Source organism: Apiotrichum porosum (assembly GCF_003942205.1).
Source record: "Apiotrichum porosum strain DSM 27194 chromosome Unknown scaffold_11, whole genome shotgun sequence".
NCBI classification, from domain to species: domain Eukaryota; kingdom Fungi; phylum Basidiomycota; class Tremellomycetes; order Trichosporonales; family Trichosporonaceae; genus Apiotrichum; species Apiotrichum porosum.
This window is the reverse complement of record NW_021167118.1, coordinates 988,741-1,010,051: the sequence shown is the minus strand read 5'-3', so window position 1 is coordinate 1,010,051 and position 21,311 is coordinate 988,741. Positions and strand designations below refer to the sequence as shown.

The window sequence follows — 21,311 nt, the reverse complement described above, 5'->3', positions numbered from 1 at the left end:
GTAATCTCCCTGGCCCCATTTCATTAGCTCATTAGCCTTTTGGTGATTAGGAAACCGGGGTTGTTTACGTTGTCATCTATCGGCCATGTCACGTGACGTTGATTGTTGCTGGAGTGTTCCTCGTGACGCGATGAGCATGCGGGGCAGACAGTGCAGGTCATGTCGTGCAAAGACAGACATCTTTCTTCTTCAATTCCAACCCCCCCTCTTTCCCCAACCCACTGACAATCTAACCCACCATGGCCGACGACTTTGAGCCCCTCGACCCCACCCTCCAGAACATTCTCGACCAGAAGAGCCTCAAGTGGATCTTCTGCGGTACGTCGTCGCGTCGTCGTGGGCGTGGTTTCACCCTCTCGTCTCCACCACCCATTGACTCCCCGGCTGACTTGCTCCAGGCGGTAAGGGCGGTGTCGGCAAGACCACCACCTCGTGCTCGCTGGCCGTCCAGCTCGCTGCTGTCCGCGAGTCGGTCCTCCTGATTGTACGTTTTCGTGGAGAGGGGCTTGTATGCACACGTCCATCCGCTGACTCCAACAGTCGACCGACCCCGCACACAACCTGTCCGACGCGTTCTCGCAGAAGTTTGGCAAGGACGCCACAAAGGTCAATGGCTTTGACAACCTCTACGCCATGGAGATTGACCCCAACTCGTCGCTCCAGGAGATGGTCGAGTCGGGTGAGTGCGAGAGACCCCAGTGTAGTACTGGGAACTGACGGCTTTGCAGCGGACACGTCGGGCGGCGGCATGGGCGGCATGATGCAGGACCTGGCATTTGCCATCCCCGGTGTCGACGAGGCCATGGGCTTTGCCGAGGTCATGAAGTGGGTCGACACTGGACGCGTGGACGAACACTGGCACTGGCACTGACACTTGTCCTTAGGCACGTCAAGTCGATGGAGTTTTCCGTCATTGTCTTTGACACTGCGCCCACGGGCCACACGCTGCGTTTCCTCTCGTTCCCCTCGGTCCTTGAGAAGGCCCTCGGCAAGCTGAGCCAGCTCTCGGGCCGCTTCGGCCCCATGCTCCAGCAGGTGAGCAAGCACGCTGAAAGCTGTTCGTCGCATCGCAACACAGCTGACATGTTTCCAGATGTCGTCCATGTTCGGCGGCGGCGCCGCGCCCCAGGAGGACATGTTTGCCAAGCTCGACCAGATGCGCGAGATCATCACCGAGGTCAACACCCAGTTCAAGGACCCTGTGCGTAGTGCTGTTGCTGAGGTCTCCTCCGCGGCTCTCCAGTCTGCTGACACCTCGCCTCGCAGGAGCTCACCACCTTTGTCTGTGTCTGCATCTCCGAGTTCCTGTCGCTCTACGAGACCGAGCGTCTCATCCAGGAACTCACCAAATACGAGATTGACACGCACAACATTGTCGTCAACCAGCTTCTCTTCCCCAAGACGGGTGAGTTCAAGGGTGGAAGCCATGTGTCATGGGTGTCTCCTCCCCTCCTTGTTAACTTTCTTTTTCAGGTGACAACTGCCAGCAGTGCAGCGTGAGGCAAAAGATGCAGCAAAAGTACCTCAGGGAGGCATACGACCTGTACGAGGACACGTTCCACATTGTCAAGCTGCCCCTCCTTACCGAGGAGGTGCGCGGTGTGGATAAGCTCAAGGAGTTTAGCAAAGTGAGTGGTGGAGTGCCTCTGTTCAAAGAGCCACAGGTGCTAACACTACCCGGCAGATGCTCGTCACCCCTTACACTCCCCCAGAGTAGATACATAGCCCCCCTACAACGTAGATACTTAGCCCCCCCTTTCCTTGTACACAGAGCATGCATCATCGCGTCGGAGCAGTAGCGCAGTTGGAGGTGTCCGGGTGCGACCGTGGGAAAGTGCACGTAACAACTGTCATGTCCACAATATCCCGAGAGCCGACCACTTATTCTCAACAACACCCATATATCTGTCACCAGCCATGTCCGTCCCGCGCTTGTTGGTTGTTGGCGGAAACGGATACCTCGGTGGGTCGCATCCTGTACCGCCTTGATCTATCGTGCTGACCCTCAGGCTCGGCCGTGTGCAAGGCCGCCGTCAGCCGTGGTTGGGAGGTCGCGTCCATGAGGTAGGTGATGCCCTTGTCTTCCGGCCACCACCTAACGTTGCCCAGCTCGTCGGGCAAGGCATACACCACACCAGCAGGCCACACGCCCAAGTGGGTGCACCGCGTGAAATGGCACCGCGCGTCGGCGTTTGAGCCCGCGTCGTACGCCGACCTCGTCGCGTCGTCGTCGGCCGTCGTGCACACCCTCGGCATCCTCCTCGAGGACGGCGGGTACAAGCAGGCCGTGCGCGACGGCGACGTGTTTGGGATCGCCAAGGCGCTCGCCATGGGCCTGACGGGGTCGGGCGCCGCGTCCAACCCGCTCAAGACAAAGGACGAGCAGCGCGCAACGTACGAGTCGATGAACCGCGATTCGGCAGTGACGGTCCTGAAAACGATGCTCGCCACGCCGCCCACGCCCGCAGCGGCCGAGGCCGAGGCCGAGGCCGGCCCGTCGTCCACGTCCAGGTCGTTCACGTACGTCTCGGCGGCGGGATCCATCCTGCCGGGCGTGCCGCAGCGCTACGTCCAGTCCAAGCGCGAGGCCGAGGCGGCCATCCTCGACAGGTGTACCCCGACGTCTGGCGTCCACCCCATCATCGTTCGCCCAGGTACGTCACGTTGCCGCCGCGTCTCCGTCCTCAAGACCCCCACTGACACTCTCCCCAGGCCTCATGTACCACGCGCACCTCCGCCCGCTGTCCACCCTGCCCGCCTTCGCCCTCTCGTGCACTGCACACCTGCACGACTCGTGCGGCGGCCAGCGGCCAGCCTTCATCCCCAAGGGCGGCGTCGTCGACCGCGCAGCGGACAATTTCGCCACGCACCCGCTGCACGTCGACCACGTCGCGGACGCGATTGTGAAATGTATTGCAGAGGACAAGGCCGGCGTGTTTGACGTGCAGACCATGCGGCGGTGGGCGGGTTTTGACGTGCCGTCCCAGACGGGCGAGGCGCAGCCGGTGCACGCTTGAGCTGGCCTAGAGGTAGCGGGAGAGCACGGTGGCAGGCGTTATAGAGAGACAGAGACAGAGGGGCAGAGTAGGAGAAGCGGTACTATGGATGACTACCCACTCACCATGGCTGTCCACTGACTGTTTCGCTGACAGCATGGGGATATGGCGCACGTCTCCAGTGAGTGGTCAATGAGGCAATGGCTAGTGGCGCCTTGGCAGCCACGGGCCAGTAAAACCATACCGCTGCAGCCAGAAAAGCGCTGCGTCGTGACGTCAATACTCGTGATAAAGAAGAGCTGGGCAGGTATGGGTTACGGGGAGGGGACCCCGCTGGAGGCAAGTGTGGCACCGGCGAGCCGACAAGTGCAGGGCGGCTGCGAGAGCTTGCGAGACCACGATGGCCTGTACCCCAGAGTGACCTGCACATGATATGATGTACGTGTGGCCGAGGTAGGAGCGTCTCGGGGTCCATAATGCCCGCCCCGACCGTGGACATGTGGCGCGCGGCCTCGGCCAACCATGTCAGTCTGGCCGCGTTGGCCGATGAGCTCATGAGCTACATGCCGTGCCACATGCCCAGCGAATAGCTCTCGAGCGCGCTGTGTGCTACATGCTTGTTCTGGAGAACCGGCAGGTGTTTAAGAGAAGGAAGCGGCGATGCACCGCACCATTCGAACGTTCAAAGTGTCATGGGCCTGTGACATGTTCCAAGTGGCCCACGGCCAGCGGCTAGCAGCCAGTGGCCAGTGGCGGACTCGGCCGCAAGGACACACCTTCCCAAGTGGCTCGCCTGAGATAACGGCCAAAACGCGGCACACACGGATCACATTTTCCGTGCCGACCAACGACGATTGCCTCTGCTATAACCGGGGCCGCTGGGCCTCCACACCCCACTTTCATGCAAGCGCTGAGCAGTGGGGTTGGGTTACAGCTGTTGTTGCAGTTTGCAGTGGTTTGTGGGGGGCAAAGTGCGGCGATATTCGCTCTGGATCCGGCACTCGTCATCTGGCCCCACACTGCTCTGGGGATATGTCGGGATCTCGCAACGACAGGCCCCGCAGTACCACAGTGTTCCTAATGAGTGGCCACTCTCTATTAGATCCTGTGCTAACCGTCGGTGTTGCCCGAATAGCCCACACCGGGCCCCACTGCTGCCAAGCGTCGTCCACCCCGCCGGCACAGTGCCAACCGGTGTGGGTGCAATCAACCGGCACGCGGACCCGCGGCCCCGAATTACGCCCGTGGGCCCGACACCACCGCCGCCGGCGAGGTGGATGTCATGGCCGTATGCACCGGCCGACAGGTGCACCAGGTGACTGTCTCGCGCTCTCTCTTAACAACCACCAACGGGCAACAGTCGATCTTTTTCCTCATCTCGTTTCTCATCCCATTTTCGCATCACACACACACATCACAAAATGGCCGTCGCCCGTATCCAGTCCATCGCCAACCACCTCTCGGGCAAGGACAACAAGTCCAAGCTCCTCGCCAAGAACCCCGATGACAGTGAGTGCAGGCGACGACGTGCAGTGTGTAAACCAGCTGGCTGACAAGACGTTTCTCAGTCGTCGTCACCGTCGCCAAGCGTACTCCTCTGTGCAAGGCCCGCAGGGGTGCGTTCAAGGACGCGTCGTCGGACGAGCTCCTCATCGAGACCATGAAGGCTGCGCGTGAGAACATTGGCATCGACCCCGCTCTCATTGGCGACATTGTCGTCGGCACCGTCCTCACCCCCGGTGCGCCCTACGCCGCCCGTGCTGCGGCCCTCACTGCGGGCTTCCGTGAGTAGACAGGCCCCAGAGGCCAAGCGAATGCCCTGCGCCTCGGCTAGCTGGCTTTTTACCAGCGTGTGCTCCGTTTGAACTTTTGCTGACCCTCGCGCCAGCCGACACCGTCCCCGTCCAGATTGTCAACCGCTTCTGCTCGTCGGGCCTGATGGCCATCCAGTCCATCTCCAACGCGATCCGCAACGGCGAGATTGAGATTGGCCTTGCCGTCGGATTCGAGGACATGTCCAACAACCCCGACGACGGTGCGCCCAAGTACGCTGCCGAGACCATGGCGCTCCCCGTGGGCCGCGACTGCACCATGCCCATGGGCTGGACGTCGGAGAACGTTGCGGGCGAGTTTAACATTTCGCGCGAGGCGATGGACGCGTGGGCCGCGCAGTCGATGCAGCGTGCCGAGGCCGCGCAAAAGGCCGGCATCTTTGAAGCCGAGATTGTCCCCGTCACTGTCCCCCAGAAGCAGGCCGACGGCTCGGTCAAGCACGTCAAGGTCACGCGCGACGACGGTATCCGTGCCGGCACCACTGCCGAGGGTCTGGCCAAGATCAAGGGCGCGTTCAAGCAGTGGCCCCCTACCCAGACCACCGGCGGCAACGCGTCGCAGATCACCGACGGCGGCGCGTTTGTCCTCCTCATGACCCGCCGCAAGGCCCAGGAACTCCACCTCCCCATCCTCGCAAAGCACATTGCCACCGTCACCTCGGGCCTCGCTCCCCGCATCATGGGTATCGGACCCTCCGTCGCCATCCCCAAGCTCCTCAACCAGCTCGGCCTTACCACGAACGACATTGACCTCTACGAGATCAACGAGGCCTTTGCCTCCATGATGGTCTACTGCGTCGACAAGCTCGGCCTCGACCCCAGCAAGGTCAACGTGAACGGCGGAGCGATCGCCCTGGGTCACCCCTTGGGCTGTACCGGTGCTCGCCAGGTCGCCACAGTCTTGAACGCGGCCAAGAGCCGTCCTGAAGCAAAGCTTATTGTCACCTCAATGTGTATTGGTTTAGGGATGGGCGCGAGCTCGCTGTTTTATAACGAGCAGGCGCTTTGATAAAACAATTTGCAGCGCGCTGTGGACGTCTGGAGATGCAGAAGAAGCTTGTACAATCATAATGAAAGTGTTATGGACCAACTGCCACACTCCGACGGGAGCAGATCCTGGGGGCGCAAACAAGGTTCCTGAGAGGGCGCAGGGGCGCACAAGGGAGCAGATCAGTCCAAAAAGAACAGAGCCGTCGACGACCAACGTCGAGATATAGCTGACAGAAGAGAGCGACACGCGAGGAGGCAGTCAGCAGTTGTTGCCAGTTACATGCCGTCCACGTAGTCCATAATGCCCATTAAAGTGGCGCAGTGTAATAGGATTATGCCAGGCTACAAGAATAGTATACATGCAGACCGATGCAGGGGGTTGTTGGTGAGATTGAGAGCAAAAGGGTTGGGACAAGAGCTCAGATGTGGTGTAAGTGGGGTGCCACAGCGGGAGTATTTTCCGCTCTCGCTGCAACTGTCCCGCGCCTCTGAGTGTGATGTCTGTGGATGGTTCAGGCATCGTCCAAGTCGTACAGGGAGGCCGGGACAGAGGTGCTAGGGACATTGCGTATTCTACAAGAGGAGGCGACCAGCGCCAAGTGTGAAATGCACACGTTGTTGGGCGCGATGTGGCGGTGCGTCAGGTTGATTTCAGATGCGCCGACAACAACGATACAGAAGAGACTGAGGTTGAACTTGACGAGGTGGTAGCCGTCGCGCTAGTGGGTTGTCTTTGGGTTCTCAAGGCCAGGTGGAATTGAATGATCACCAATGGGAAGACTGATGGCACGACAGCCAGTATCGGCTGACGCTGAAAGCAGCTGTGCGTCCCAGTTAACGCATCACGAGTGACCGCGTGGCCAGAGTTGGGGAGGAGTGAAGTGGAGTGCGGTGAAGAATGTACATGGTGGGGCCTTTGTGGAATGGTACGTGGAGTCACCGCAACCGGGACACAAGGGAGTGAACTGCGATGATCAGCAGGAGACGATAACGAGGATACCACCTCGCCATGACTCACGGCTCCCTCGTTCTCTGCCAAGAAAGACACATCACCCGCAGGATAGAGTCGGTCTAAGTTACTGTGGAAGCACACGATAGCAGTGGTGAACAGCAGGCGTTGTCGTCTGCCTGGTTTTATTACAGGAAGATCGCGAATCAAGCCTGTATTTTGTTGAACGTGGTGGCGGCCGAACATTCCGCCTCGTTGGTCTCGGCACCAGGATTTGCGCCTTCAGCTTCGGCTCAGAGAATGCCCAGACTGAAAGGGCTTACCTGGCCAGAGCTGGAGGTGGCAGCCGGCGAGCGGGTGGCAAATGGCTGATCAGTGAGGCTGGGAAGGTTGGCCGTGGCTCCGGCCGTAACGATGGCAGTCTTGTTGGTACCAGGGTGCTCTGCTGGGGGAAACGCGCTGGGGATGGCTTGGCAGAGGGTCCTGGCATCGTGGTCCGTCTCGTCCACCCGGTGCAGCACCATGTGCGAGAGAAGCAGCCAGCTTGTAAACACCAGCCAGACTGGACTGTGTACTGCGACCTGGACAATGGGGTCGTGCTGGAGCTCATTGAGGTCTTTGGCCACGATGACATGGGTGACGTCGGGAGTCAGTGTCGCGGTGACGCTGCCTCCGAGAGTGAGGACCATGTTGGACAGCTTGCGGACAAAGTCGTCGTTTGGAAAGCCGACAAAGACCAGCTTGAGGTCCTTGAGAATGTCGGCCATGGTGAAGTCGGCAGTGAGAATCCGGTTGACAAGGTGATGTGGGCGTTGGGTCAAGTTGAGTCGAGAGCACTTACTACCTTGTGCAGGTTGCCATGGAGGAGCGCACATCCTTGTGCCCACGGGGCATGGGAATGACCAGCAAGAGCCAAGATAGTGTGACACTGTCCAACATATCTGATCGTTGAGGCATTCATGTACACTGCAGCCAAATCAGTGATCAAGTGCGTGGTAACGGAGCCACGGAGACTCCCAAATCGCTGGTCGTTGAGACTTCCCTCGCTAAATGGTCCCACACCGTACGAGTTTCGCCTTTGTCGTCCGGCATGGTGGGACATGGGAGGCAACACGTACCCAGACACGCACTCAATGCTGCACACCGGGTTCGCATCTGTATCCCCCAAGGTCCGAGGGCCACACACCTCCGGAAAAAACCTCTTATAAAATCCCCCGAAAATCACTGCCACAACTCATTCCGCTCACTCACCATCTCACACCACTTCCTCGGCGACCCAACCAACCCTCCCGCACACGTCCATGCATGTCCCCAAGGCCCCCAGACGTCCAAAAAGGTCACGACGGGGATCGAACCCGCGATCTCCTGATGATACTCAGTCGTAGTCAGACGCCGTACCATTTGGCCACGCGACCGGAAGATGCAAGTTCTTGTGGCCTTGTCGCTGGGATCGTTGCGCTTCAAGCCGCTCTGCAGACAGCCCAGGACTCTCAGCAGACACGGCCGGGAGGTCAGATTGTAGAGGTAATACAGACAGTCAACTGGGTCTAAATAATGCCCCAGTAGGAGGTGGGATGCGGACGCGGTTGCGGTTGCAAGGACATTGAGCATATTCAAAACACCGAACGCCATTTTTCGTCTATTTTCCCTGGTTTGATCCTTTTTCGTCTCCGTTACCAGAGTCTATCCCTGTCACCGTCTTGCGCATTCTTGGAGTCGCCGGCGGCCGTGTTGGCCTCGAGGCCAGCGAGCGACTTGTTGTCCTTGTTGTGAGCCTTCGTGGCGGCGTCGGAAGGTTGGTTCTGATTTGTCATTACGAGGTCCAGCCTACATACTCTGGTGGTGATGACAGCCTGGGTGGTGCGAGCCTTTTTGTAGGAGCGAGCGTTGATCTTGGTGTCGTTCTTAAGGAAGTGCTCTGATGTAGTTGTAGAGAGCTTGAAACTCATAGACGTCGAACGTGGGTACACGAACCAACCCATGCCACTAGGCGCTGGTTGGCGCGACGAGGCAGTCGGGCCCTCATTGTGCACCCATGCCAGACATCAACGTCTCTATGGCTCTGGATCAACGTCTCTCTGGATTTGGTGCGCATTGGCTATGGAAACAAGGATGCCGGTCATAGATTCTCTAGTGTAAGGAGTCGACGATGGCCGCCACTGTTAACTATAATCGTTCACTTTTGTCAATTGGGTACACACACGTCGAGCAGTTGTCACCAAAAATACCCCATCAGTACCTAGCTCTACCCGACCAACCGCACAGCTACCAATTTTGGAGAACATAAAACACTCGTAATGCATCAGCCGGCCCTAACTGGCAACGGCTGGAAAAGAAGAAGACTAACAACTAAACGACTACAGCGGCGAGAGCCTTTTACTGGCCGCCACGCAGACGGAGGACCAGGTGGAGGGTCGACTCCTTCTGAATGTTGTAGTCTGAGAGCGTGCGGCCGTCCTCGAGCTGCTTGCCGGCGAAGATCAGGCGCTGCTGGTCGGGAGGGATACCCTCCTTGTCCTGAATCTTCGACTTGACGTTGTCAATGGTGTCGGACGACTCGACCTCGAGAGTAATCGTCTTGCCGGTCAAGGTCTTAACGAAGATCTGCATACCACCACGGAGACGAAGGACAAGGTGCAGGGTCGACTCCTTCTGAATGTTGTAGTCGGAGAGAGTGCGGCCGTCCTCGAGCTGCTTGCCGGCAAAGATCAGGCGCTGCTGGTCAGGGGGAATGCCCTCCTTGTCCTGAATCTTGCTCTTGACATTGTCGATGGTGTCCGACGACTCGACCTCCAGCGTAATGGTCTTGCCGGTGAGGGTCTTGACGAAGATCTGCATACCACCGCGGAGACGAAGGACGAGGTGGAGAGTCGACTCCTTCTGGATGTTGTAGTCGGAAAGGGTGCGGCCGTCCTCGAGCTGCTTGCCGGCGAAGATGAGACGCTGCTGGTCGGGGGGGATACCCTCCTTGTCCTGGATCTTGCTCTTGACGTTGTCAATGGTGTCCGACGACTCGACCTCGAGGGTGATGGTCTTGCCGGTGAGGCTGGAGAGTGATGTCAGTACAATGTGCCTACGGCGTTGATGGGGTCTCGCTACTCACGTCTTCACAAAGATCTGCATACCACCGCGCAGGCGGAGGACGAGGTGGAGGGTGGACTCCTTCTGGATGTCTGATAAAGAGTTAGCCGCAAGCCCCAGCAGGGGTTGACAAACTCTCAACTCACTGTAGTCGGAAAGGGTACGGCCGTCCTCGAGCTGCTTGCCGGCGAAGATGAGACGCTGCTGGTCGGGGGGGATGCCCTCCTTGTCCTGGATCTTCGACTTGACGTTGTCGATAGTGTCTGAGGACTCGACCTCGAGGGTGATGGTCTTGCCGGTGAGACTGCGGAAAGGGTTAGTAAGTGTGCGGTGCCGAGCGGTGCTGGAAGAGGAAACGTACGTCTTAACCTGTAAGAGTGGCGTCAGCTTTTGCCCACATCACGCGACCATCCATGGTGTCCGTCCTGTCTACTTACGAAAATCTGCATGGCGGGTGAGGTTGTGTGTGTGTGTGTTGTTTAGGAGAGAGTACGCGAGCTGGATTGATGGAAAAGAGAGAAAGGAGGGAGGCAAGTCGTGTCAGCACGGGGCACCATCAGGCTCAGGGGGGAAACGTGTGTGTGGGTGGCAAACACTCCGCATCCGCCGTCTCCTCGCCGCAGCATCCATGCACGACCCGGTACTCGCTAGAACGCGGTGGTGCAGAGGTCATGCAGTGGGATGGCACGGCGTCAAGGAAGACGGAGGAAGGTGAGGGAAGGAGAGAAAGTGGGGATGACAGAGACGAGGTGGGCAAGGAGACACAGCGCTGTGGGTGGCAAATTCCCACGTGTGTGAGGGCAGAGTGGGTGGCGAGGAGGCCGCCTAGGGTGGGATGGGAGGGGTTGGATGCAGGGGAGGAGGGTGGATGCTTACTGTGCTGGTGTGGATGAGATGAAGTGAAGTGAAGAAGAGGAGATGGATGGAGTGAAGGATTGAAAGATATATGCAGTTGCACGCGCGTGAGGCCGTAGAGTGTGACACACCCACACACACGACGCCGTGTCGGATGGGCCCGGAAGAATGGTGCTTGTTGGGGGACAAGGCGCGGCCAGGCGGAGACGGCAGAGCCTCGGATGTGGATTAGGGCGGCAAACGACGCGAGCGGCCGCAAGGTGGATCTGTGGACGGGGGCGCAATGACGTAGGCGGGGGGGCGAGCGCACAAGACGGACAGAGCCGTCACAGCGTGACTCAGCAGCACACACTTCTCGCTTGTCACTCTTCAGCCACCACACACAACACCACACACCGGGGCGCAGCGGCCCGCAAGAAGCCATGCGTCAGCGGCGCGTAGTGAGTGGACATTCACGCCTATTTATTTTAGAAAAGGCGCGCAGAGATGTAGGCTCGCGGAAGAGTGGTCCTCTATGTGTTACGTAATCTATTTTTCCATCAGTCACACGAGTTCCAGGCCGACCGGTCGTTCAACGTTCAAGTCTGCTTCCGGGAATGCGCGATTGATTCCCCCCCGCACTGGCCGCCGTGTCATGGCGGAGAGGCTCCAGCAAGCAGCGAGCGGCGACGGGGCCAGCCAGAGACAGTGGGTCCGAGACCTCTGGCTGTCCATCCCACAACTCCATCACCTGGCGCTCCCAAACTTACACTCCACACCATCTCTCTCCTCTCTCTCCACACCCTCCTCTCACCCCTCCCCCCCCCCCTCCGCCGCCGCTCGCCCCCGCATCTCTTGCCGCAGCAGTCGGCATACACACATATACATCACACACCCACACACACAAACGCTCCCAAACCACACCCTGCATCGTTCTCCTCGTCGGTCTCCTTGTTCCCTTCAACGACCCTCACTCTTTCGACGCCGCGCACATTTCTCTCTCGCTAGCTCCACACGCCCTCCCTCTCGACCCACAACAACAAAACCATCACACGCACACACACACACACACACACAAACATACATTCAAAGACCTAGCACACACAAACCAATAACACATCAACAGTCACCTACCCGTCATGTCCATCTCACTCCCCAACGGCACCCTCCTCGCCGCTCCATCCTCGTCGCAGCCTCAGGTGTCCGCCGCCGTCACTCGTATCCTCCACCTGGCAAACTTCTCGCCCGAGTGCGTCTATCAGGAATCTTGGCCTGGCCTTGCTCTCCCTGTCCCCTTCCTTGCTGACAACCAAACAGGATCAAGACACGCGACATCCAGGTCATCTTTAAAGAATGGGAGTCTGAAAAGGGCGGGTTCCGCATCAAGTGGCTCGACGACGTCAACGCAATGGTCGTGTTCAACGATGCCAACGTCGGTGAGTAGGCCCCTTTGGGTTCTGTCTTGTCTTTTTGTCTGTACTCTCGACTTACACGTCATGTCTAGCCAAGCGCGCGTACCTCAACCTCATCCTCAACCCCCCTCCCTCGATGCCCCTGCCCGCTACCATTCGCCCATACGATCGCCCCGACGCTGCCCAGATCATCCAGTCGCTCGCAGCCCGCGCAATGGGCCACCGCGCCTCCATGTCCGGCGCTCTGACGTCGGGCAACTTGGCCAACCTCATCCGCGAAGACGGTGGTGCGCGTAACAGCGGCCATGTCAGTGTCCAGCCTGGAAGCAACAGCGGGCTCAACGGCTTCAAGATGCCTCTCAACCCTTCGTTCTCGTTTGGCGGCTCCACAGGCCAGCCCGGCCAGCCTGGCGGCCGTGCGGGTCACCACGCACAGCGCATGTCGTTCTCGGGCGGCCCCTCGTCGCACCAGCGTACGGGGTCGGCATCCCAGTCGTGGAACCGTGGAGCCCTGAACGGTGCTCTCGGGTTTGGCAACAACAACCCTCCCTCCCTCGGCGCCGCTCGTCTCCCCACCCACTCGGAGCTGTCGTCAGGAAACCCTTCTCGCTGCACTTCATCCTCGGGCTCGGGCAACGACCCCATCGTGGTGATTGACGGCAGCGCCCAGCTCAAGAGCACCAGCGCGTCCTTGGGCCGCACCAACGTCCCAAAGGCGAGGAGGGAGAGTGTCAGTGCCGACAAGGCCCTGCGCGAGGTTGAAAAGGCTCTCCAGAGCGTGGAAGCGCAGAGTTAAAGCAGTCACTCCGCCGTTTCTTCTTTCTTCTTCTTTTTTTTTGTTGTTATCCCGCCGGATACGGTCCGTACGGCACCATGCCTTCTTTCTCTCTCTAAATCCTTTCCTATGATGACCTCCTCCACCCCTCCACCCCTCCTTTACTCTCTCACGCTCTCTCTCTCTCTGTAGGTACGATGCATGTAGTATTTACGGTCAGGAAGCACTCCCCCCGGCGGCCTGAAGAGGCTCAATCGAAGAAACCTGTCTGCGTGTGTGGGGGAAGGTCCCCCTCGCGGTCTATATTGACCATGGACACCTCCCTCTCATGACCATGACCATGGGGCTGCATTGACATTTTCGCAAGTGTCACACCGGGGGACCGGGTCATTCACGCTTCTAAGCGTTGGGCCATACGAGCGGGAGCTGAGATCACCAACTGCTCCCCGCACACTGATGCTACAAATTCAGGAGCTACCCCCGACTGCCGCAATGGTTCAATACGTCATCCACGACCTTGACATTCCTGGCCATGGGGCCATGTGGGCCATGTGGATCATCGCCCGAGGCTCACATTCCAACACATGAATGGACGTGTGCCACAGGCCACAAAAGACCACAAACAAGCATGCGAGACGATGGTCGCTCGATGCGGCGTCGTTCTGTCGCAGCCATAGGCCATGGGCATACAAGCAGTGTCGCACCTCACGCAATGTCGCCAAAACAGACCACCAGACCACGGCGTCCACCATGCCGCGCCCACATAGACCACCTGTGCTCACCGTCTTGCCCCCCAGGCCGCCGGCGGCAGGGGTGCCATCTGCGACGTCGGCGCGGCACCTACCTGGGTATGGAGAGAAATTTGGGTCAGGGGCATGGTACATACCGTCGGGTATATGTAGCCCCCGAGGATGAGCACACCAAGTGCCAGACTTGGTCGGTTGACCCGGACCAGTCATGTCTTTGGCGCTCGCGGACAAGAGCCTCTCGGGACCTAGACTGTCGAGACTCTCTTCACACACAGAGCCAGTACTGGAACTGTGTGGGCGAGTGGGTAGATTGTTATTGTTGTGCGACTGCCTGCTGCGTGTCGTGGTCGTGGTCGTGCATCGAGCACTAGGGCAACAACAATGTGCAGGCGGCCAGGCGGTGTAGTGGCGCATAAGTGGCAGATCAGCGCGTCGTACTACTACTGCATCGTTAGCCACTGGCCACTGGCCTCTCGTCAAGGAGCTGCTGCGCAGCCCTCTTGGCCAGGGAGCGCCTCCGCGAGGCCGACGGCTGCCGCCTCTAGGAGCTCTAGGAAATGGGTCGAGAAGGGAACAACGGCAGCGCTGAGGTGTGCGAGGTCAGTGGGCAAGACATGTAACTCACCATGCGCATCGGCCATGTTGGCGCCACCCGTCGCTTAAGCAACGCCACGGCCAATTCGAGCTGACCAACCAGTCCCTTGTCCGTCTAGCAGCGGGAGATGAACTGGTCTACGTTCTACAGGAGCTCGGGTGGCAGGAAGTACTGAGTGCGCAAGACACCGGCATGCCACTGAACCTCGCCGAACAATCACCATGCTCCTGTCGGAAACCACAAAGCCCCGGTTGGGTCGTTTGCACCTCCTGAAGAAACGGGACATGCTCTGGACGTACGTCGAACACAACGTCCCGAGGACAGCCTGGCCCGTCGCTTCAGCATGTGCGAGCTCAGGCATATACATGGACCTATAATTGGGCAGAAAGCGTAGAGTAGGGGTGGTGGGCAGGCCACCGCACAAGCCTCTCGTGGCGTGGACGATGACCAGTACATAGCGAGCTGTATTGTTGTGCCGACACCTCGCTACGCTGCACGTCAACATCGCCCCAGAGGGCGGAGATGGGATGCTTCGGCCTCGACTCACTGGCGCTTAGTGTTGATGTCAAGCGACAGGCCAGTGATCCAGTCAAGTCTAGGCTCTGGAGGGTCCAGTATGGGAGAGCCAGGGTACACGACGGCCCGGCCCCGAGCGCAACAAGGCCTGGCTCACAAAGGTTTGCCAACGTTAAGGTTAGTTACATGGTGGCCTATGGTGGGCTCGTTCCCGAGTACCGGCACGGTCGGTACCAAAAACACTGCATTTGTGTGTCCTGTCGTGGCGGCTGCAGCCATCTGCTGCTTATCGTTGCGAGAAGTCGGCGGCGGCGTGCGCCGCGGAGGGAACGAATATTCCGGTGAGGGACAGACCAGTGGTCCCGAACAGACGTGGGCCCGAACTGGGGACCAGATTCGTCCAGGCTCTCGCGGCAGCCTGAGAGCCCTCCCCCCCCCCCCCCCCCCCCCCCCCTGGATGTGGCGAGGCTGTACATGCGTCCATGGACGGCCACAAGCTGAACCACCTTGATGCGGAGACACAGCGTGCTGTACACAGCGCTTCAAGTGGCGCCACTGCGCAAAGAGGACGTATGCGAGGTGCCTGTGTGTGATCCTCCGCCACACCGAGTGTCACGCAGCGGACGCGATTTTGCGGCCGAGCCTGCCCTGGGTCTGTATTTCAGGTCGACCGTACGCTCAGGTCAATCGTACGCCTCACACGAGGAGACAATGGTTCTTCTGCAGCTACTGACAACTGCTCGTCCAACCAGGCAAGCAAGCAAGCAAGCAAGCAAGCAGCCCTCTGATGGATGGGCCTGTGCCCAGGACCTGGACATAGGAACCCGGAGCGGCCGGAACGGGACGCCACAGCTCCAGAACTTTGTATGATTCCTACTCCCAGCTCCCCAGAATACACACCTACGCTCAGCTTTTTGAACGGAGGACCATGCAGTGGCGACTTGAATGAGACAGGGTTACTGCCGCCACGACATGGCTGCTCAACTGGAAGAGAAGGTCTGAGCTGACAGGGATGCCTGCTGGGGAGGCGCTGTTGCTCGGCGTGGTTTCTCGCACCCCACGCTTCTTCCTGCTCGATGTGTTTCTGAGAACTGCTTAAAAAGGCCGGGGTGTGGCCATATGTCTGCTGGGTTTTCTTTCTGTCCAGGATACACACACACGACGCGATGCTTAGGCGCTCCCTCACTGCCCTCGTGGCTCTTCTCCTCGCTGTTCCCGCCACGGCCCAGCTGTCGGTCATCGCACCCGCATATGTCGGCTGCATCCTCCCGACCGCGCTCCCGGGGGATGTCAAGTCGGTGTCCTCTGCAACGAGCCAGGCGCTGTGTGACGTGAGTATCTGGGAGACATGCCAAAGGCTGACCTCTAGACGGCCTGCACCACCACATACCAGTACAACTACTTTGTGTCGTCCACCTCCTCGTGCTACTGCAGCAACACGCCACCCCCAGCCACCGCCCTCCAGACGGCTTCCAACTACCTGGGCACATGTGCCTCTGGCCAGGCCAAGGTGAGTCTCCCATCTTGGGCCAAATGTGGCAGCGCGCTCTAGAGGCAAAACTGACATTCGGCACAGGCGCAGAAGCTCGCAACGTCGTACCAGTGGACACAGTGCGGCAGCGCAATCAACTACTACCAGGGACCCCTCTTCGGCAAGGTGGCCGCCTCGGCCTACGAGTGCATGCAGTGGTGCAACAACGTCTACCACGATGTCACGTGGGTGTTCGCCTCATACTACCCAGCCGGCAACAGCAGCAGCGGCGCCTCTGGACCCTGGTGCGACTGCTCGGGCTCGATCGGTATCTACTACGCAACGTGCACGTCCAGCAGCGTGTACACGTACATGCTCGAGCGGTCGCTCACGTCGTGGGTTGTCCGTCGCGACGCACGCCTCAAGCGCGAGCAAGACGCGCGCTCGCAGCAGCTCTCCCTCGGCCTGTGCCCGTACCCGCTCGAGGCGTGCATCGTCGGCAACAACGGATACGAGTGCATGGACACGCGCGCCGAGCTCGAGGCTTGTGGCGGATGCGTAGACGGCACGCTCACGATGGACACGGACGGCAGTGCCGGTTCGCGCAACGCGTCTGCCAACGTCGGCACAGACTGCCTCGCCCTCCCCGGTGTGGACCCCAAGCGCACCACTTGCATCAGGGGCCAGTGTACTGTCGCCGGCTGTCGCGCAGGCTGGAGGCTCGTGGATGGCCGTTGTGTCGAGTATCGACCTAGGTACTTGTAATTTAGATGGTTTTGTGTTATTTTCTGGACTAATTTTTGCTGTGGCTCGTTTATCGCGAAAAAAATGGATTTCTTCACTTTGCTAGTTGAGGCAAGCGTTGGTGCCCGGAGGTCAGTCGCCTTGAAAAAAATGAAAAGGCGCTTGAGGTTAAGGAATTGATTTACTCGAAGGAGCGCTGTTCGAGGACTTGCAAGCATAGGACATTGGAGCGCAATCTGCGATTGGCGTAGCCACAACCCATTACTTGAGCTCCCTTTCAAGCTAACCTGCAAGTCAAGTCCCTGGCGTATACCTATTTGTATTTGTGGTCAACGGAGTGTGCCGTAGCTTAGAAACAAGGGTGTCTTGTTTATCTGACACAAACTCACGATGGCCTCTGTTGGATGCACACCCCGCGCATGTCCCTCTACTCTCTCGCCTCACAGTCGGTGAACAGCCATGCAGTTGACGCTCAGGCACGCAAAAGCCACGTGGTCTGCGGGATTGGCGGTGTCTCTCGGCCTGCGCGCGCGCGCTGACGCTCGGACCTTTTTCCCGGTTGCGCACTGCCAACACGGCCCAGAGCACCAGAGCCAGGCGGGGAGAGGCCAGCAGCGTCGGGTGACGCGCGCAGCATTAGTTTGGGACGACGGCGTGAGTGAGTGTGTGCTGCTGCTGGCTGTCATTACTGGCCACATCATCTTTCATCCATCTCTCAACAACACACACACACACCCATCCTCGCCTGCATCACATCACACCAACCACGTCCATCTGCTCCACACGTCGCCCTCGCCCTCACTCCTCCCACCTCTCCATCGGCCCCATCTCCATCAATCCCCAGCGGGGCGAGCGCGCGCATGTCCCGCCCAGCGATATCATATCCCATCCCTTCCGGCACCAACGGTGCGGACACACTGCCCCCACCCTCCATGTATGATGGCGCAGCCGGAAGCGGCGGAGGCAGTAGCAGCAGCGGCGGCCACATGGAACCCAACATGGCCGGCGCCGGAGCAGGCGGAGCAGGTGGTGGCCAACCGCTCGCTCGCATCCACAGCGGTGGACCGACCAGAGCACCGGTGCGTTGCTTGACAAGCCCAACAAGGCGGCGCTGAGACGACTGATGCTGACATGCGCGCCTCTCCCTCTCAGGCCTCTACTCTCGACTCGTTTATCACGCGTCTGCTAGTCGTCACAAAGCAGTTGCTACAAGGGTTGGATCAGTGGTCACAGGGCATGTTGTCCGAGGAGGATGTGAGCGGTGGTGTGGACCTGCGCTGCTCAAGACGACGACACTGACGTATTTCAGGTCAGCGATATCTATGTCCGGCTCGGTAACGGCTTTGAGCTGTGTGTCGCTGCGTTCCGACGGGTCGGCATATCCACAGCGTGAGAGCCTTGCAAGAGTATACACACCGAGTTGCTCCTGACCTCTTTTCCCAGCGACCTCGACTCTGTCCCCCGCGACCTACGCGAGATTCTCGAGCGTGCCCTCGCCGAGGAGCCCTCGCAGGACACGCTCAACCTGTACCTCCCGGACATTCGCGCCATCATCTTCAACCTGCTCAGCGGCCTCAAGAACAAGCAAATCTCGTACAAGCGGTTGCTGGCCGACAGGCAACAGTCCGACCCAATGCCTGCACCGACTCCAAGCAGACCCCCTCGTGCGCTTTCGAGTTCTACGATCGCGTCTGCCGAGGGACATGTGAGCCCGTCATCCATCTCGTCCCAGCTCCCGCCCGGCGGTCCCCGACCACCATCGGCGACTGCGCTCGCCGAGAGGAGCCAGCACCGCTCAGCAGGTCCGCGTCCTGCTCCCCCAGACGCGTTCCGCCCCACGCGCACACGCTCCGGCGAGAGCTCGAGGCAGGACACGCACTCGTCAATCTCGTCGCAGCTATCCTCGCCCGTCGACCCGAGACGTATCCCACAGCCACCCCCAGTAGCAAGCACGGCCCCGCCAGTGCCTACTGCCGGACCTAGCCGTACCGCTCGTCACCCCGACCGCGTCAGCCGCGACAGCTTTGGTAATGTCACCGTCACATCCCGCTTCTCAGCAGATTCGGACATGTCAGCGGGCTCGACCAGGACTCCAGCAGCCGCAGCTGCTGCAGCAGCCGCAGCAGCTCCGGCTCCGGCTCCGGCTCCGGCACCGACAATCGTGACTGTCCCCTCCCCAATCCCGGAAGCGCCAGCCGCGGCAGGTGGCAGGTCGCCCAGTAAGGACGACGACTACTTCTCCCCGTTGTCTGCCACCAAGGAAGACCCCTTCATCCCGCCAACCACTGTCACCCCGCCTGACCAGATCCAGCGCGCGCCAGTCGTGCCGGTTCTCAATGTCCCTGGGGGTGGTAGCAGCGACTCGTCGCCGCCTCTTGCCTCCACACCCGTCAACGACCATGCCGTGCGTCAGTCTCTGACCCGCCTGCAAAAGTCGGACGCACTGGAGAGGCGAGCGTCCAAGCGTTTCTCGAGCTACACGTTCAACAAGATGTTGCCCGGGTCGCCCAGTGGAAACCGCAAGAGTACGCAGAACGGCAGCCCGCAACGGCCCAGTCGCCGATCGGACCGTCTGCCGCCCATGCCTGCGGTGCCAGAGGACGGCGCGCGAGCCACCCCTCCCGACATGTCTGTGGGTGATAGTACCGCGCTGTCAGTGTACGCGCCGACCGCTCCGTCGTCGCCCACGGCCAGTAACCGGACCATGGAGGAGATTCCCATCTCGGGCACTGGAGCACCCACGGCCAGCCCTGCGGGTCTGGGTCTCAACATGGACATGGGCGATGCCTCGGCCATTACGCGTCAAGAGTCCAACACTTCCGGTGTGGCTCTTGGTGCCCCCGCAAGCGTATCGCCCCCGCCGACGTCGCTCTCCGCGTTCCTCCAGCTCGGCCGTCAAGTGAAAAAGGCCACCATCGAGCTGCCCCTGACCATGTCTGCGCTCAGACTGCTGTTCATGGAGCGCTTCGAGTATGATCCTGGAATGGAGGATTTCCCCGACGTCTACATTCGCGACAACCGCACAGGTGTCCAGTATGAGCTGGAGGATATGGACGACGTCAGGGAAGGTGTTGTGTTGACTCTGGATATTGAGCGTGAGTTGAGCCTCCCTGGGTGCTGAATGGGCTGACTGTTTTCACAGCCTTGGACCAGGTCAAGCAGCACTTTGACCTTACTTTTGCTACCCTCGCGCAAGAGATCAAGGACCTCAAGTCGGCGTTCACGGCCCCGCGCCGCCAATCGATGCAGGTACCCGCCGCTTCACTGCTGAGTGTCTCTGCATCGGTGCCCAACCTGGCGGTTCCGGCCCCCGCTATTCGAGTTGCTGTCCCCGAGCCTGTTGTTGTCCCCGAGCCCCCGCGTCCTGCCCCCCAGCGCACTGCCTCGGGATCGACCATTATCGCCCCAACAACCGACCTGCGCAGGCACCACGACGAGGTGCAGAGCTTGCGCCGCGACCTGGCCATTATGCGCCAGCTGCACCTGGATTTCCTCAGCCAGACGAAAGAGTCGTTCAACGCCCTGCGAGCGCAAAACTCGTCCATGCGCGAGGTTGTCAATACCAAAATGGGCGGAAGCCGTGCGCTGCTCGACAACAGCAAGGCCAAGCTCGAGGGCCAGTGCCAGGACACGATCCAGTCGGTCGAGGAGGTTTCGGACATTATTGACGGCGCGCGCGAGGACGCGCTTCGTCGCGGTATCACGCCCTCGCGCACCAAGATGGACAAGATTCGCGCCGACCTGTCCAAGGCGACCAACTATGTCGAGATCTTTGCGTCGGACGTGACGCTGGCCGAGCCGACATGGCGCGCCACGTGGCTCTCCGAGCTCCAGCGCGTGACCGAGGAACAGCGCCTCCTGGCGTACCAGAACAAGCTCGCTACCGACCTCAAGAACGACATCAAGGACGCGACAGACATGCTGGACAATGTCCAGGCGTTTGTCGAGCAGCGACAGGCCGGCGGCGGCGCCAAGAAGGGCTTCCGCCCGCCGTCGCCTGACGAAGGGGCCGGCGGCATGTCCAACCTCCTCATGGAGATCCGCACCAAGGAATCCGACCCGACGCAGCGTCTCCGCGCCATTGAAGAGCAGCAGCGCGCGCGGGAAAAGGACCTGGCGAACCGCACGGACGACTTTCAGAACGAGCTCTCGGGCTTTGTCGAGGGCAAAAAGCTGCGCAAGACGGGCGGGACGGACGAGGCGGACCGTGTCCGTCAGAGGCGCCAGGATATCACCATCAAGCGCATGTTGACGGGCGACGCGCCCGGGTCCCCGCCCAGTGTGGTATCGCCCCAAGTCACGGGACTCAGCCTGCGCGATTAGAGGTGGTCTATGCATATACATGATGTGCTGCTAGCTAGCTAGAT

The 21,311-nt window shown here is 59.9% G+C and overlaps 8 protein-coding genes and 1 non-coding gene across 9 annotated transcripts; 6 read left to right on the top strand and 3 right to left on the bottom strand.

The window, feature by feature from the left end:
* Positions 1-239: 239 nt before the first annotated feature.
* On the top strand, positions 240-1,717 carry GET3 (Golgi to ER traffic- protein; the record flags this gene model as incomplete). Its single annotated transcript, XM_028617756.1, has 9 exons — positions 240-318; positions 399-484; positions 541-679; positions 729-825; positions 885-1,035; positions 1,094-1,201; positions 1,267-1,405; positions 1,474-1,628; positions 1,685-1,717. The coding sequence occupies 9 exons, from the start codon at positions 240-242 to the stop codon at positions 1,715-1,717; spliced, it is 987 nt and encodes a 328-aa protein (XP_028474219.1).
* Positions 1,718-1,917: 200 nt separating this feature from the next.
* On the top strand, positions 1,918-3,017 carry EHS24_002003 (uncharacterized protein; the record flags this gene model as incomplete). The annotated part of the gene is made up of 4 exons (XM_028617755.1): positions 1,918-1,963; positions 2,010-2,064; positions 2,110-2,654; positions 2,713-3,017. 4 exons carry the CDS (start codon positions 1,918-1,920, stop codon positions 3,015-3,017), a joined length of 951 nt encoding a protein of 316 aa, XP_028474218.1.
* A 1,400-nt stretch (positions 3,018-4,417) lies between these two features.
* On the top strand, positions 4,418-5,837 carry EHS24_002002 (uncharacterized protein; the record flags this gene model as incomplete). Its single annotated transcript, XM_028617754.1, has 3 exons — positions 4,418-4,505; positions 4,565-4,780; positions 4,846-5,837. The coding sequence occupies 3 exons, from the start codon at positions 4,418-4,420 to the stop codon at positions 5,835-5,837; spliced, it is 1,296 nt and encodes a 431-aa protein (XP_028474217.1).
* Positions 5,838-6,330: 493 nt separating this feature from the next.
* On the bottom strand, positions 6,331-7,534 carry EHS24_002001 (uncharacterized protein; the record flags this gene model as incomplete). Its single annotated transcript, XM_028617753.1, has 3 exons — positions 6,331-6,373; positions 6,431-6,537; positions 7,091-7,534. The coding sequence occupies 3 exons, from the start codon at positions 7,532-7,534 to the stop codon at positions 6,331-6,333; spliced, it is 594 nt and encodes a 197-aa protein (XP_028474216.1).
* A 567-nt stretch (positions 7,535-8,101) lies between these two features.
* On the bottom strand, positions 8,102-8,182 carry EHS24_002000. Its single transcript has one exon. It is a non-coding gene; the product is annotated as a tRNA-Arg (tRNA).
* A 258-nt stretch (positions 8,183-8,440) lies between these two features.
* On the bottom strand, positions 8,441-8,716 carry EHS24_001999 (uncharacterized protein; the record flags this gene model as incomplete). Its single annotated transcript, XM_028617752.1, has 2 exons — positions 8,441-8,569; positions 8,603-8,716. The coding sequence occupies 2 exons, from the start codon at positions 8,714-8,716 to the stop codon at positions 8,441-8,443; spliced, it is 243 nt and encodes an 80-aa protein (XP_028474215.1).
* Positions 8,717-11,821: 3,105 nt separating this feature from the next.
* On the top strand, positions 11,822-12,890 carry EHS24_001998 (uncharacterized protein; the record flags this gene model as incomplete). The annotated part of the gene is made up of 3 exons (XM_028617751.1): positions 11,822-11,931; positions 12,000-12,118; positions 12,187-12,890. 3 exons carry the CDS (start codon positions 11,822-11,824, stop codon positions 12,888-12,890), a joined length of 933 nt encoding a protein of 310 aa, XP_028474214.1.
* A 3,005-nt stretch (positions 12,891-15,895) lies between these two features.
* On the top strand, positions 15,896-16,965 carry DHA1_2 (Dihydroxyacetone synthase; the record flags this gene model as incomplete). Its single annotated transcript, XM_028617750.1, has 3 exons — positions 15,896-16,060; positions 16,099-16,239; positions 16,306-16,965. The coding sequence occupies 3 exons, from the start codon at positions 15,896-15,898 to the stop codon at positions 16,963-16,965; spliced, it is 966 nt and encodes a 321-aa protein (XP_028474213.1).
* A 911-nt stretch (positions 16,966-17,876) lies between these two features.
* BUD6 (Bud site selection protein 6) lies at positions 17,877-21,267 on the top strand (the record flags this gene model as incomplete). Its single annotated transcript, XM_028617749.1, has 5 exons — positions 17,877-18,023; positions 18,097-18,198; positions 18,254-18,333; positions 18,388-20,039; positions 20,087-21,267. 5 exons carry the CDS (start codon positions 17,877-17,879, stop codon positions 21,265-21,267), a joined length of 3,162 nt encoding a protein of 1,053 aa, XP_028474212.1.
* Positions 21,268-21,311: the final 44 nt, after the last annotated feature.